The sequence below is a fragment of the Vanellus vanellus genome (genome assembly GCF_965231255.1).
Source record: "Vanellus vanellus genome assembly, chromosome: 9".
NCBI classification, from domain to species: Eukaryota; Metazoa; Chordata; class Aves; order Charadriiformes; family Charadriidae; genus Vanellus; species Vanellus vanellus.
In genome coordinates, this window is record NC_138914.1 from 23,722,095 (window position 1) to 23,735,546 (window position 13,452).

Genomic DNA, 13,452 nt, shown 5'->3' on the forward strand with positions numbered 1-13,452 from the left:
TCCTGCCATAGCTGCACAATCAGTTCTACTAACCAAGCCACAAGTGTGGATAAAGTGCCTATGTCCATGCTCAGAGGGAGGAGAGAGAACAGCAAGTACCACCTCAAAAAGAAATATTCATCAAAACCACAGCACAAAAATGTATAAAGCCTTCCCTAATTTTGACTTGCTAAACACGTAAAGCTTACAAGCATCCAAAACCACATTAAATCTTTGTATTTCCTTTTAGATGCTCAGACAATAACAGAGCTGTAAAATGGAAGCATTAATAAACAAACGAGCACAGAAAACAGCTTGCCCAAGTCTACATTTCCAAGACCCAGCAATGCCAAAAGTCTCTTTTGAGGTAAACTAAGGGTTTATTCACACAATGTAAATAACCACAACCATACTGTTCTTACAGCCATCTAAGGCAAGGGGGATAAAGCTAGGCTGACTGAAGATGAGGAGCTCGGTGAAACATTTTGAAAGAATGTCAGTATTTCTGAAGGCACATCTATGCTTTTTGGTTTCCTCTCTACGTTTAGGCACGCACAAGCGCGCTACACTGAAGGACCATTAGCTGAGAGAATCTAGAAAACAAGCAAACCAGAACTACAAATATTTCTTAGAGGTTGTCAACACTGCAAACAGACCCAGTCCACAAACATGCTGCTGCCAAAGAAATCTTTTCTTGTTGGGGGTGGAGAATTTAATGCAGCTACGATGCCAGCCCTCTGTTAAAAGAAAATAATCTTCCTTGCCTTTGATACTGAAGATATCGTTTTGAAAATATTTACAGTTGTCACAAAACTAAGCATTAGTTTAACATTAAAATCCAGGGATGTTTTTTTTTAATAGCAAAAATCTAAGACTTTTCTTAGGATCATTTAAGAAGTTGAATATTTTTAAAAAGTCAAGTTGGCAGTAACAAGCTAGTTGAACATTCTCCTTAGTTTGGCAGACAGCTAAATTTTGTTTCTATAGTTGCACTTCTTCCTTCACTTTTGCTGAATGTCCTACTGCTGCCTCAATGAAGCTAAGAGAATCACTGCTTAATTTAAACCTTCTGGGAAAGAAGAAAGAAACCCAATATTCTTAAAATACTAACAAAACTAGTGCCAACTTCTTAGAGTTCACTCGACTATGCAAGCCAAGAAAGGGACTGAAAGGAAAAAAATTAAAGAGAAATTGACTGGGAAGCTTGATCTGTGCCTTCCTGGTGTAACACAACTGTTCAATAAAGAGATAGGAGAACTAGGTGTAAATTGCATCTTCTGGTAATTACAAGAGTCTCTGGGTGAGGAAAATAAGCCAAGAAAAAGCACATTTCTCACAGCTTCTCTGCATTTTGTTGAAATGGGGAGATAGTTATTGATGTTATTTGGGCAGGAGCCCTACAGTTTCAACCCCAGTGGGGAAGACTTCTCTCCACTTCATTATGATATGTTAATCTTCTCAGTCTGGAATGAACTTCCTCAGGTTCATTCAAGACCAAACCAAAGAACTACCACCACAGGTGCGAAGGTCACAGTTTACTTACACCAAATTACCTGGAGTAATCTCCATTCAGTGAAAGTTAATTTATACACATGTAACTAACAAAAGAATTCACTAGGAAGTGATCTCAGTGCCCAGTTCTATTTGGTGGGGGAGCAACATGAAGAGAGGAAACGCTGTAGGCTTCTGTTTTCGTGAAGTTGGGTACCTGACCTGAACAGTTCTACCATTACTTTCCGTCTGATCAATCAGTTTCTTTATGTCACCATTTCTTAGGAGAGTGCAATGAAATTATACGTTAAACATGATTGCTACTGAATGTTTAGGCTTGCCTGAGAATTATCACCTGTATCAGAGCTGATTACAAAACTGTAAAAAGTGTATAAAAGGCAGCTAAAGGGTCCATGCAGAAAATCTGGGTTATTCTAATAAAGGGGGGAAAATAGAGTTTAAAGCTATTTCAGAAATAGGATTTTTCCATATGAGAAGCAGCAGCCTTGAGGAGCAAGGCAGTTAGCACAGTGAAGAGGATTATAAGGCACACCCCAAGCAGTTGCAGTGCAGTAGCTGGACATGTCCTGGCTAGTAAAAACAATCCTGACTCATCATGCTATAGCAGATTTTGTAGCTCCTCATTATTCCCTCTCTTGGCAGTGGACAGCCTGCTTTTTTTGGTTTTCCCCTTCCCGCTCCTTCCTTCCTCGCAAGAAAGAAAATATTTTAGTTAAATAAATGGTCCAAAACACTCCATGAGGATTTTCTCACCTCCTCTGACCCCTTTGCATCTCTGCATTTCTCAAAGAGTAGTAGGGAAAAGAGTTTGTAGCTGCCAGCAGAGGAAAACATGCTCTACTTTGAGACAAGATACCTGAAAAACCTGCCGGCTCTCTCAGAACTATTTGCCAGGGCTGAGTATTGCTTTCATGTTTATGCAACTGTAGTCAGGGATGAGACATTAAGATGACTATGTCCTTGAAATTGAGGAACAGTCCCTGTCAATGTTTTCTAGTGTCCCTGCCCTAAATTCTCTTTCCACACCCTCACCCCAGTTACACATATCAGAAGCACTTCAGCTTCAATTTCTGCAACTCTGCTGACGGCAAATGGGAAACACTGACAACCACATTTACCTTACCTTAAAAGGAATACCTTTTAAATTAGCAGTGCAAAAATACCGTTAAAAGATCTTCAGATTTTTCATTTACGGATCCACCAAACCCAATTCACTAGATAGATGTGAATTGTTATACAGGAGGAAAGAGTTGGTGCCCCCTTCTCTTTTCCTTAACTCTTCTTCCAAGGGTTCCTATACAGTCTTTCCAACTCCCCATTCAAACTGCCCTCTGTATGCCTGCAAAGGCAGCTGGTCACATTTTTCACCCTCAAAATTTGGTCACTTGGGATTTGGGGATGGGGGAGAATGAATTCAAATTCTGGCATCAGGAATCATATCAGATGCTTGGCTGGGAGGTGCTCACCCAGTCAAATGCCTCCATTCCCAGGGTCATTTTCTAAAAACCGACTGCATCCTGAGCACGCACCCAGGCATTGTTAGAGCAAACCAGTTACCAATTCCTGGCACGTAGCAGCAGGAGGGAGACGTGTGCCCAGAATGTTTAAGGGCAGGCGGAGCTGGCGGCAGAGAATGAGGTAATGGCTCTTTCACGGTTCCAGGGACACAGCTCACACAGTTACTGCTGGTCATAGTGCAGCCTTTCAAAAGCCAGATTTGCTTTCAACATTTGGTAAAGTTTATGCTCCCTTTTAATAGCAATAAAGGGAATCCTTGTGCCCATATTTGAAACCGGCGCTTAAATATACTATTGGTTCAATTCTCACAGTTATACATTTGAGTTCTTTTTAATGGGCAGGACATAACGTATGCTAATCAAAGCACCCATTTTGGGAAAAAAAAAAAAAAAAAAGGAGGAGAAATGGGTCCTCAGGGACAAAAGACAAAACATGAACAGAACAAAGCAAAACACTCAGAGCTTTTTTTTTTTCTTTGGGTGTTCTCACTTAGGGCTAAACAATTTTAGAAATAATGAGAGTCATACTAAGAACATTCTTCTCTTCTTACTAAGTCCTCGGCATGTTAGAGGACAAGCTACATGGAGTGCTTTGATTTTAATTTTTGTTGGAACTGTCTGTGGCTGAATAATCTGCAGTCCAGATGTTGTAACAATAGTCAAGTCCTTCTCAGTGTATACACCAGGATGGCAAATGGCTCTGTTGCGAAATCCTGAACAAGTCTCTTGTCTCCCTTTTCCTCTTTCCATTGAATCATTCCAAAACATTACAGAAGATATATGATTTGCAAATATATTAGAGATCAGCTGACAAAATAAAAGATTTAGTTCAAAGGTAAGGAGAACCAAATGAGTTTGATTTATACCTCCTCCTTCCTATCCAATCTGCACTTACAAAGTCTAAGATCATTAGAAACGTTTCCAATAAGCTTTCCACTTAAAATTCTAAGGGCGACAGTCTAAAAGGACATGATTTCAGACCAGACATTAGAATGCTGAATGGATACCATGAGACCTGACTAAAACCAATAAAGAAAGTATGTTCAGCACCTTAAGTGAAATTCATTAAGCATGCGATTGGGGTAAATTGAGGAACATCAGATTAGTACACTTACTAAAATATTTAAACTAATGGCTACTTGCGAAACATGTTAAAAAGTTAATAACATCTGGAAATTTTTAAGGATTTCAAATAGAGAAAAGGTTTGCAGTACCTTCTGAATGTAACAGTACAAATCAAAATTACCTTCAATCTCTATCCACATGTAAATGGTAGAAACTCTATACCTCTGTTGAACAGTTAAAGCTGCTTTCATGGAAAATGAAAAATGTGCTTTCTCACAAATATTGAGTGTCTCAGATTTCCAACAAGAATTTCTCTAGAAATTGTAATTTGCAGTTTTTTATTTGGCATAATCCCACCAGCACTCAGCAAATTCCTCTCGTATCTGCTTAGTAAAATAAATAAATACTTCCCAGGGATTCTAGACATGTTTTAAAAGTCTGTTCCTGGAATTAGTATCCAAATCATATCAATAGCAATTTTTAAATTTCAAATACAATCATCCTCATCATGCAATAAATGAAGCCAGCAGGGCTTTCAGGCTTACAGGTCAAAAGATGATACATCACTGCACAATGCACACAGATATTCATGCCTTTTTAGTTCTTTGGAGACCTTTGGAAGATTGGGAACCTTGGTAATAGCTCGTTATGAAGGAAGCTACAGAAAACTCTTCAAAACAGGATGCTGTAATGGACTGAGGACATACAGGGAACAGTTTTCCATCTGTCACTACCCCTTCCAGAAAGCAAAAGAGGACAAAAAAGGGGAGGGAGGAGAAAGGCATCTGGGAAAACTTACTGTGAAAATATTTATAGCCTAGCCTCTGTTCTAGCAATGTAAAGTGGTGTCACGTTCATCTACCTCCAAGATGTACGTGCAAGATTAGGCCGTAAAACCTTCAACAAAACACTACACAAAAAGAGCCCTCAACAGAATTATGCCACAGCATAAAAAGCACAGCAGCATGGTGCAAATGGCCCACTGTACTTCACAGTCTCGCTTCACCAGCAATGTCAGAAATTGGTACCAGCACACCTGGCTCCCGCGGCAAGAAATCACAATGCCATAGGAACACTGCCAGATGAGAGGACATTTAACAGTGTCTTCCAATATCTGATATCCCAAAGGAGAAACTAAATATGAATCCAGTCTCTGCTAAATTAACAAATGAGTCTGAGAAACACAAACTTATCTCCCATATTTTATAATACTAGGCACAGTCACATCAAATTTTCAAACCACTCTAGCCTCGTCCACGTTTTATTGAGAATACTTTATTAATACAGAATGTTTGTACTCCCTGCCTAAAAGAATGCTGAATCATCACTACACATTCTATTCGACATGGCCCAGTTGGGCATGTCACCGCAGTTTGAGGAGACAGTGATTGAGGGCAGTGTTATCAACAAACATACCTGGTAGCCACAAATACCAGGGCAAGGAGCCAGAGTTACTGCCACCATCGTGGTGGCACAAGAGAAGGGAATATGGCAATATACTTCTTCCTACACACGCACAACTCTGCACAGAATTACAGTCTGCTGCTACTGGCTGCAAAATTGACTCAAGGGCAGGACACGTTTCCTCAGACTACTCAGGTTAAACCATTCAGTCCTATTTTATCTGGTAGAACCATCAGTGCACTGGTAGCAGAGGGGAACCTGAAAATCCTACCAGATTGGGCTGCAATAACTGGTCAACCTGGTATTTCCAGCCTGCAGTCAAAACAAACAGAATAAAATCACAGCCCTTTTTACTTTTTCTTTTCCCTTTTAAAAAAAAAAAAAAAAGCAGCAGTCAAAAGCCCTCTTGAAGCCTTGTTTATAAGCAACTCAGTCTCAAAGGCTGGATTTGCATTGGCAGGCTTTGGAGCCTGCAAAATAAACCTTTCTAGGTAGTGTTTTCCTTCTGCCTATAAGGGAGGAATGGTTTCTAGTGCAATTTCTCCCAGACTACATCCCTTTCAAACTACACTGAAGAAAATGCCTAATTCAGCACAGCTGGCCTCACCAAGCTTCCCTGGGAGCCACTGCACCCTGGGCACGCACCTGCAATCCTTCCTTTAGGAAGGCAATGAATGAATGGTAACACACAATCTGACAGCCTATTGACAGGGTAAAATCACTACTGCCATTCAAAAATAGGAGAATGTACAGAAGCTCTTACTCACTTGCAATTTCTTTGGCAGAAATCATTCTGTTTGGGTGATACTATACGTCCTAGTATAGTGGATACCACAAAACATCTTTCTAAAAAAGTATACTTCTTAATCACACGAAGGTTCCAAACTGAGTGCCGAGTTACAGTTTGAAACAAATTCTATGATCAAGTAATAAAACTCCTAGAAAAATGGTTCTTAATTACCTATAGTTTTTTTTCTACTGTCCTGTGTTCTTTGTTCTCCAAGGACCTTTGTGCTACTAATGTTTTGCATATAATGGTGATTAAGTGAACTAGACCGCCAGTTGTGCTCATCTTTTACTCCACCTAATAACTGGCTGTTTTAATAAAGGGCCTTTGGTAAGAAAACTGCACTTTGGGTTCTGAAAATTATTATTGTAATAGGAAAGCCAGAAAAATTATAAAGCATCTGTTGAAATCTCAGCTGTAAGGATAGTGACTTTCCATGCTTTTTAAAACTTCATTCTATCAACACTCCTTGTGAACAAAGCAGAAGTATTTACTCTACTACAATTCATGCACTTCTTTAAGGTTATAAACTCTTTGCATTTCAGCCAAGCTTCACGTACCAGAAAGAAATGACATGATTATTTGTTAATTAATGTTTGGGATCTTAATTTGCAAGAAAGCTTTCAAAGCTGCAATGAAATGAACATGAACTTCTCGTGAAAGGCATCCCTAAAATTTCCTCTGATAGATGCAAACATTTGGAAAAAAACTTGACTTCTTGTAATAGGTAACTTCAAAGCTACTTCTTTCAGTTCTGCGCAGAGTCCTTCCGCATGGGTGGAGCACACATCCTCTCAGGAGCTTGCTGCCAAGACTTGTACTACTCCCTCATTTTATGATCATAAAATGTGTCACGGAAGATCATGTGGTCAAAAGATACCTAAATGATTCTGCTGCATTGACTTGAACACCAGAGTGTAGACTAAAAAATGTATCCCATCACCTTGTCGGTGTTTATCTGGTCACACGATAGGAAGCATAAGCAGGTTGCAACACAGGACTGAATGCGCAGGCAGACCCTTGCTTATATGAGACGTTGGGCAGCTGCATTTTTGCCACATCATGAGAGAGAAACTGCAAAGACAGGACTGATTTGCAAAAAGCCTGTCTGACCTGCGGGTGCCCTTCCTGGACCGTGTCTAACCAGGTTGGGCAATCCTCCTTTACGCTGTTCTGCATGTGAAATAGCAGCCTTCGCCAAGGAAGCTGCTATCTATGACACAGCTTCCTTTTCAAAAAACATTTGGACACACAAGATGCTATGACATGCTTCACGTGTGGAGAACAATGAGCATAATGCTCAGAAGTTAACTGAAACATGCATCTGTACAGCACATATCTAAAAGGAAAATGTATTCCTCATTTTGAAGAAATCACTACTCATAAACCCTGGCAAGTGCTTGAACACAATCTCTATCCCTTCACTTACGTCACAAAATGCAATTTGCAGTCCCACTGACACACTACTAAGAGTCTCCTTCTGAACTTTTTAAGGAATAAAGCTTTGGAAGTTTCCCAGCTCTCTTTTCAAAAAAGCTTACAGATTCATGCACCATCACATTCTATGATGGTTCTATACCTGACATTGCACAGAGGGGAAATAATGCTATTAATGAAACGTCACAATATGCAGACTTAAAGAGCCATAATCAAAACCAAAATACATGAAATACTCAGGAACGGTCTGAGCTATCAATAGGATCAGAATGACTTGGCAGAAGGTAATGAGAATCTTCAGTCCTGTATCAGTTCTGGAGATAAAACGCAGTGGGGAAATGAAACAATCAAACACAGTAAAAGATCATGTACAGAGGTGCTACCTGGAGTTCTGCTCAGTGCTGTCTTTTAGAACTCACTGCTAAGAAACTGCAAGTCATCTTACAACTGGCTGATATATAAATAAGGTTTATCTACTCTCTGTTTAAGTCTATGCAGTAAGATCACTGAGATGTGTTTCAAATAACGCTCTCTTTTTCTCCATTCCTGATGTTTCTTTTTCACTTTCAGCCTCCTACTGAAATTGGATGTCTCACGAGAAGCATCTGACAACTTCCAATGCTCTCATTCATTGCTGCATGCTGCTTGAGCACTTCTTCCATTCACCTTTTTTTAATTACACCCTTCTGCAATTGACTCAAAACACTGTACTATCAAACCTGAAGTTCACTGACCATCGACTTCTTAAGGCTTATTCCTGTGCAAAAAAAACGAGCAAACACGAAGTCTTTTAAATGTCACCCAAACAGTATCATCACCTTCCTCCCTACCCCCCACACCAACGATGTTAATGTTTTCAAACCTTCTAAAAAAAGCAAATTGATATATCTTCCTATCCAGTCTACTTCATGAGCAGTAAAAGCTGCAGACATCTTATGACTTACATACTTCCAATTAGTTAAAAGCTTCTGTAAAGGCCTATTAACTTTTTACACAGATAAAAAAAAAAAACCTGAAAAATTTTCAGCCAAACCTGGCTGATCCATACTTAGTACTGGAATGCACAGCCTCACGTGATTGTATCAAAAAGCTTTAATTATCTGCAATGTTACAACATATTATTATATGATGAACCACTGACCTATTAATCCAAACAAAACAGATCACAGCACTGCTAGCTGAGAAGGAGGGCTGAACTCTTTCAAGCTGTAGGGAGACTGTGAAGCAAGGCCTGTGGCAGCACCCTGAAATATCTATTAGCTCTTCAGAAGCTACAACATTTTCATAGAGAAATCCTGAAGTACTCTGTAGAATATTTCAAAAACTTCTACAAACACTGTAAGATGCCAACATTATTTTAAAGTAAAAATAGGAACAAATTCTGGCACTATGCATCTCTCATCTAAGTGTTCTGAGGTGCTTTATAAGCAGTAGTGTCAGGAAAAGTTTAAGCAAATGATAGCCATTCTAGGGCAGGGAAATTGGCACACCAGGCATCAACTGAGCAGTGAAGAAAAGCTAGGAATTCTAATGGAAACCACCTAGCTGTTCTTACCTTCGATTATGATAGTTCTCATGAGATCTGTGTAACTCCAATAATGTGAATACATACAGAGTTTAAGCAGTATATTATTTGTTACGCTCTATCGCAATATCCATGGTTTCACTACAGCCACATGGGAGCATCCAAAGAAGAAAGTATTTCAATAAAACAAAGAAACCTCAGAGAGTTATTTTATAGAAGCTTTAAACAACTCCATACATGGGAAAATTAAGTCATAGGCAGAAATAAAAATTTTACTATAAATGATAAATATTTGTTTAGCATAAAAATTGTCAGCACATCGCTTTTTAGTATTAAAGTTTTGTTAAGATCTACTGAAAAAATTTCAGGCCCTACCTGTGTTAAATAGGAAACTCATCTTACACTGCTTGTTATTTCTAATTCCCATATGACAAGTTTTACAATACCTACCTGATTAGGGCAGCTAGAAATTTGTATTCGTTACAACACCAAAAATGGATCAGGATGAAGCCACTGTATTTTCAACAAGAAAGGAATACGATCCATCCTCTTCAGTAGCTTACTACCATATATATACACACATAATTACATTTTTTGTTTTCCCCTGAAGCTGTTTAACAATGAAGACATCAACTTGTAAGCACTCTAACATGAACAGTCACCACAAACTGCTTATTTTTTCACTGAGAAGTGAGTATCAGACACCAGTCTTACTTATCTGATGCAAAAAACATATTCCTGGTTCAGTGGCTATGTTTCTACCAAACACAGAGAGAAAAGGAGGAAACGCTGTACTTACTTGTTAAAAAGGTTCAGTCCAATCCTATAATGGCGTTTCCTGATAACATCGTTACTGAAGGCAGGGGAATCCCAGCTGTTGCGAGTTTCTTTGTGGTACGTTTGTTTGCTCAAGGTTTGCTCCCTTAGGCTGTCTCTGGAAGAAGATTCCGAGCTGCAATTTATTGTATCATTAGAGTTAGAAGTGCTGTTGATGCTGTCATTGTCTCCGTCAGAATAATCAGACTCTGATTTGCTTTGCCTGTTTGCTGTGCCATTGATAGCTAAATGACTATCCATAGGCCTAGCCCTATGTCTTGCCTCCTGTTCCTCTCGGGATATAATCTTGGCAGGAATACTGTGAGGGATATGTTTTGGGCTTCCTTGTTGACTAGTGATCCCTCGGTCATACGCATTTTGTCTCTTTAATGAACCTCTCTCTGAGCGATCACTCAAGTCCACTGAGCTGTCACTGGGTGGCTCTATAGTTAGCAATGGTAGATGATCCATTCTCATCCTCTGTTCCTGACATTCCAGTGACGGGGTACTCCTGCAGCTCGTATCAGTGTCTATCTTATCATCTTTGTGGGTCATGGACCAGTACTCTTGAGAAGAGTTCACAGACCGGAGCCTCAAATCAGATTCTGTGCTGGACGGTCTGTCTACTGACTGGGAAAGTGGAAGGGGTGGAGATAACTCTTCCTCATCAATATATAACGTAACATCACTGTATGACGCTGTCATCTCATCAAGCTTCCTGTGATCCACATTGTGAATTGCTGGTTTAGTTTGAGCACAACTATCCCTTTCCATCTCACGACTTCTGACTTGATCCGGAGTCTGGACTTCATCAGAATGTAGACTACGGCAATTCAGTGCATCATCAATGGACTCTGCAAGGGATTTTACTTGCCTGGAAAAAGCGTCCTCCAGTTCTGTTATAGCATCAGCAAAATCAGTAGATGCTGCTGGAGACTTCATTGTAGCTGACTCTCCGAGGTCATCGCATTCAGACGGTACCAGGGATCCCAGCTTTGACCCATCATTTGTAACAGAAACTTGTTTTCCTTCAAAGTAAGAGCTGTGGACTTTCTCAGGTCCTTCAAAAGAAAACTGCATTCTCATATTGGACAGTACAATGCGTCTTGACATACGATTTTCAGACATAGAACTTCTAAGACGCTCAAAATTCTTGTTCATCTGATACTGGCGAAAAGCTGTTTGTATAGTACGAGCAGCATGTCTAGTTATGAGACGGCCTCCATATTTCCGTTCTAGCATTTCCACCTGTGAAAGGGTGAATACAATTACTTTGTAACTTGATGCAGGTTAGAACAAGGTTAAAGTGTATATATATTCTTTTAATAACTTTAATTTTCAGAATTTTTTCAAAGTGTATGCGGTTTTTGAAAGCAAAAACTCGAAACTCCAGACTAACAACTGCACAAATAGTGAACTGAATAGTCATTTGCAAGTACCACCATAAAAATACAGACAAAAATATCACTATGTGAATATCGTCATATAAAATTCAGGTGTTGGCAGTTTGTGTGTGTTTAAATTTTGGTTCTCACGCATTAGCATTGGTGTGCCCATGTTAAAGCAGACAAAATAGCAATCTAATGCAGCATAACGCAGTCGTTCTTTCTCTGTAGAGATGTGAAATCCAAGTATAAAGCAAATTGCCATATTTTGGGAGTAAATTCTAAAAGTGGCCATCACCTTTCCAGGCATGCAGCGCTTTCTACATGAATAAAACCCAGCATCATTTCACCCAGGCCTGAGATCAAAGCAAAACTGAGCCTCCTAGATCATACGCTTCCAGAGGTTTCTCTGATAGAATATCCACATACACAGTCCTTCTCAAACCAAGAATGTATTTCAGACTTACTAAATACAAATTCAAATCTATTTTGATTCTTGTAATTACACTCAATATTGCCGGTGTTTCCAATTAACAGAACGAACATGCAAAATAAATACATTTATTGTACCTGATACAGGCTATCAATTTAACCTAGTGAAAATGACATGTCAATACTTTTGGAATACTTGTTAGATATTTTCAAACCCTTCTTTCCAAAACATGAAAAGCATCACTTATTTAAAAAACACTGAACAAGATGAATAACCTAGTTTTATTTCAGTTTTTTTCCCCAATATTTAATTTCTGTTCTGATCATTCTTTGCTGGATCCTTATCATTCACAAACACAAAACATCCATCACAAATCAATATGTTTAGTACTACAATTAAACCCACTGTTTTTCTAGCAGCATTTTCGTATAAGTCCATGCAATTTTCATAATGCACCAGTGATTCAGAAGTCATTTCTCCTCCCTTGCAAATCCAGATACACATTACTTAAGTTACATGCACGTGCACACACCACCTCTCCCCCTCATACTTTGGAGATCTCTCCAAGTAACTGTTAAGTTCAGATATTGATGGGGCTTCTCCCCTCTTCTATGGAACGAACTAAATGCTACTAAAAATATTTTCTAGTCCATTATGTCTACCATTTGGGAGTAGTTGACATTTTTCTTTCAGCTCTATTGACAGGTTCAGCGGCTCCCATTCCTCTTCCACATTAAAGATGATCTTTTTTGCTCGGTGTTTTTAAATGTGAATCACTATTTTATTTTTCTTTTATTCTAGATGCAAAAAAATATTATACACAGTTACTGGCATAACCGAGGAGACCAACTTCTCAGATGGGCTCAGGTCAAGATTACTGCTAAGAAATTGTTCTTTTGACTGTATCTTGAAACTTCTTTTACCTAAGCTTGAAAAGCTGTGACTGACCTCTGAGCTGGGAATCTGTAAATATCTGCATGATTTTCTACAATTTGTCTTTAAAAAAATTGTTTAGCCTTTCACCCCCAAATGGGGGTTATATTACCCCCACATTTGCACATGCCAAAGAGGCTATGAGGTTACTTGTAATGCATTCTGACGATCAAAAAATTATTAAGAACTTCTATAACAACCCTGTCACCGCTGCCACACATCTGCCACTATTTCTATCCCTAGTATACATTAGGTCACATGTATTTAAATAAATTGTAAGAGATTATTTTGCTGAACTAATCTCAAAATAAACGATGAATTATTAATTTCAAAATTAAATGTCAAACCTAAAGAAAAGAAAACTGGCAGAGCTGGTGTGAAAGAATAAAACAAAACCTAATATTCTATAAAATAATCTGGACTTTACTCTTGCAAACAGGCTGTTGTCCTTCAGGTTTACACAGCAAATGACATCATCATTAATTATCATAAATTAGGGGCTTCTGGAGGGAATTTTAATTGAGAATATTTTAGAATTTGCCTAGATGATTTACTAGACTTGTGATTAATATGTCTAATAAATTTTAATTCATATTTAATGCACCTTTTTAATGCATATTTGATGCATATTGCCTTTAGTTAAAGCCTTGGACATTTTC

General features: G+C 38.8%; 1 protein-coding gene across 1 annotated transcript in view; it reads right to left on the reverse strand.

The window, feature by feature from the left end:
* IQSEC1 (IQ motif and Sec7 domain ArfGEF 1) overlaps positions 1–13,452 on the reverse strand; it is a 69,571-nt gene that overhangs the window by 35,410 nt on the left and 20,709 nt on the right. The window contains exon 3 of the mRNA XM_082487871.1: positions 10,026–11,290. Coding sequence (XP_082343997.1) covers positions 10,026–11,290 — 1,265 coding nt within the window. The remainder of the gene's footprint in view (positions 1–10,025; positions 11,291–13,452) is intronic.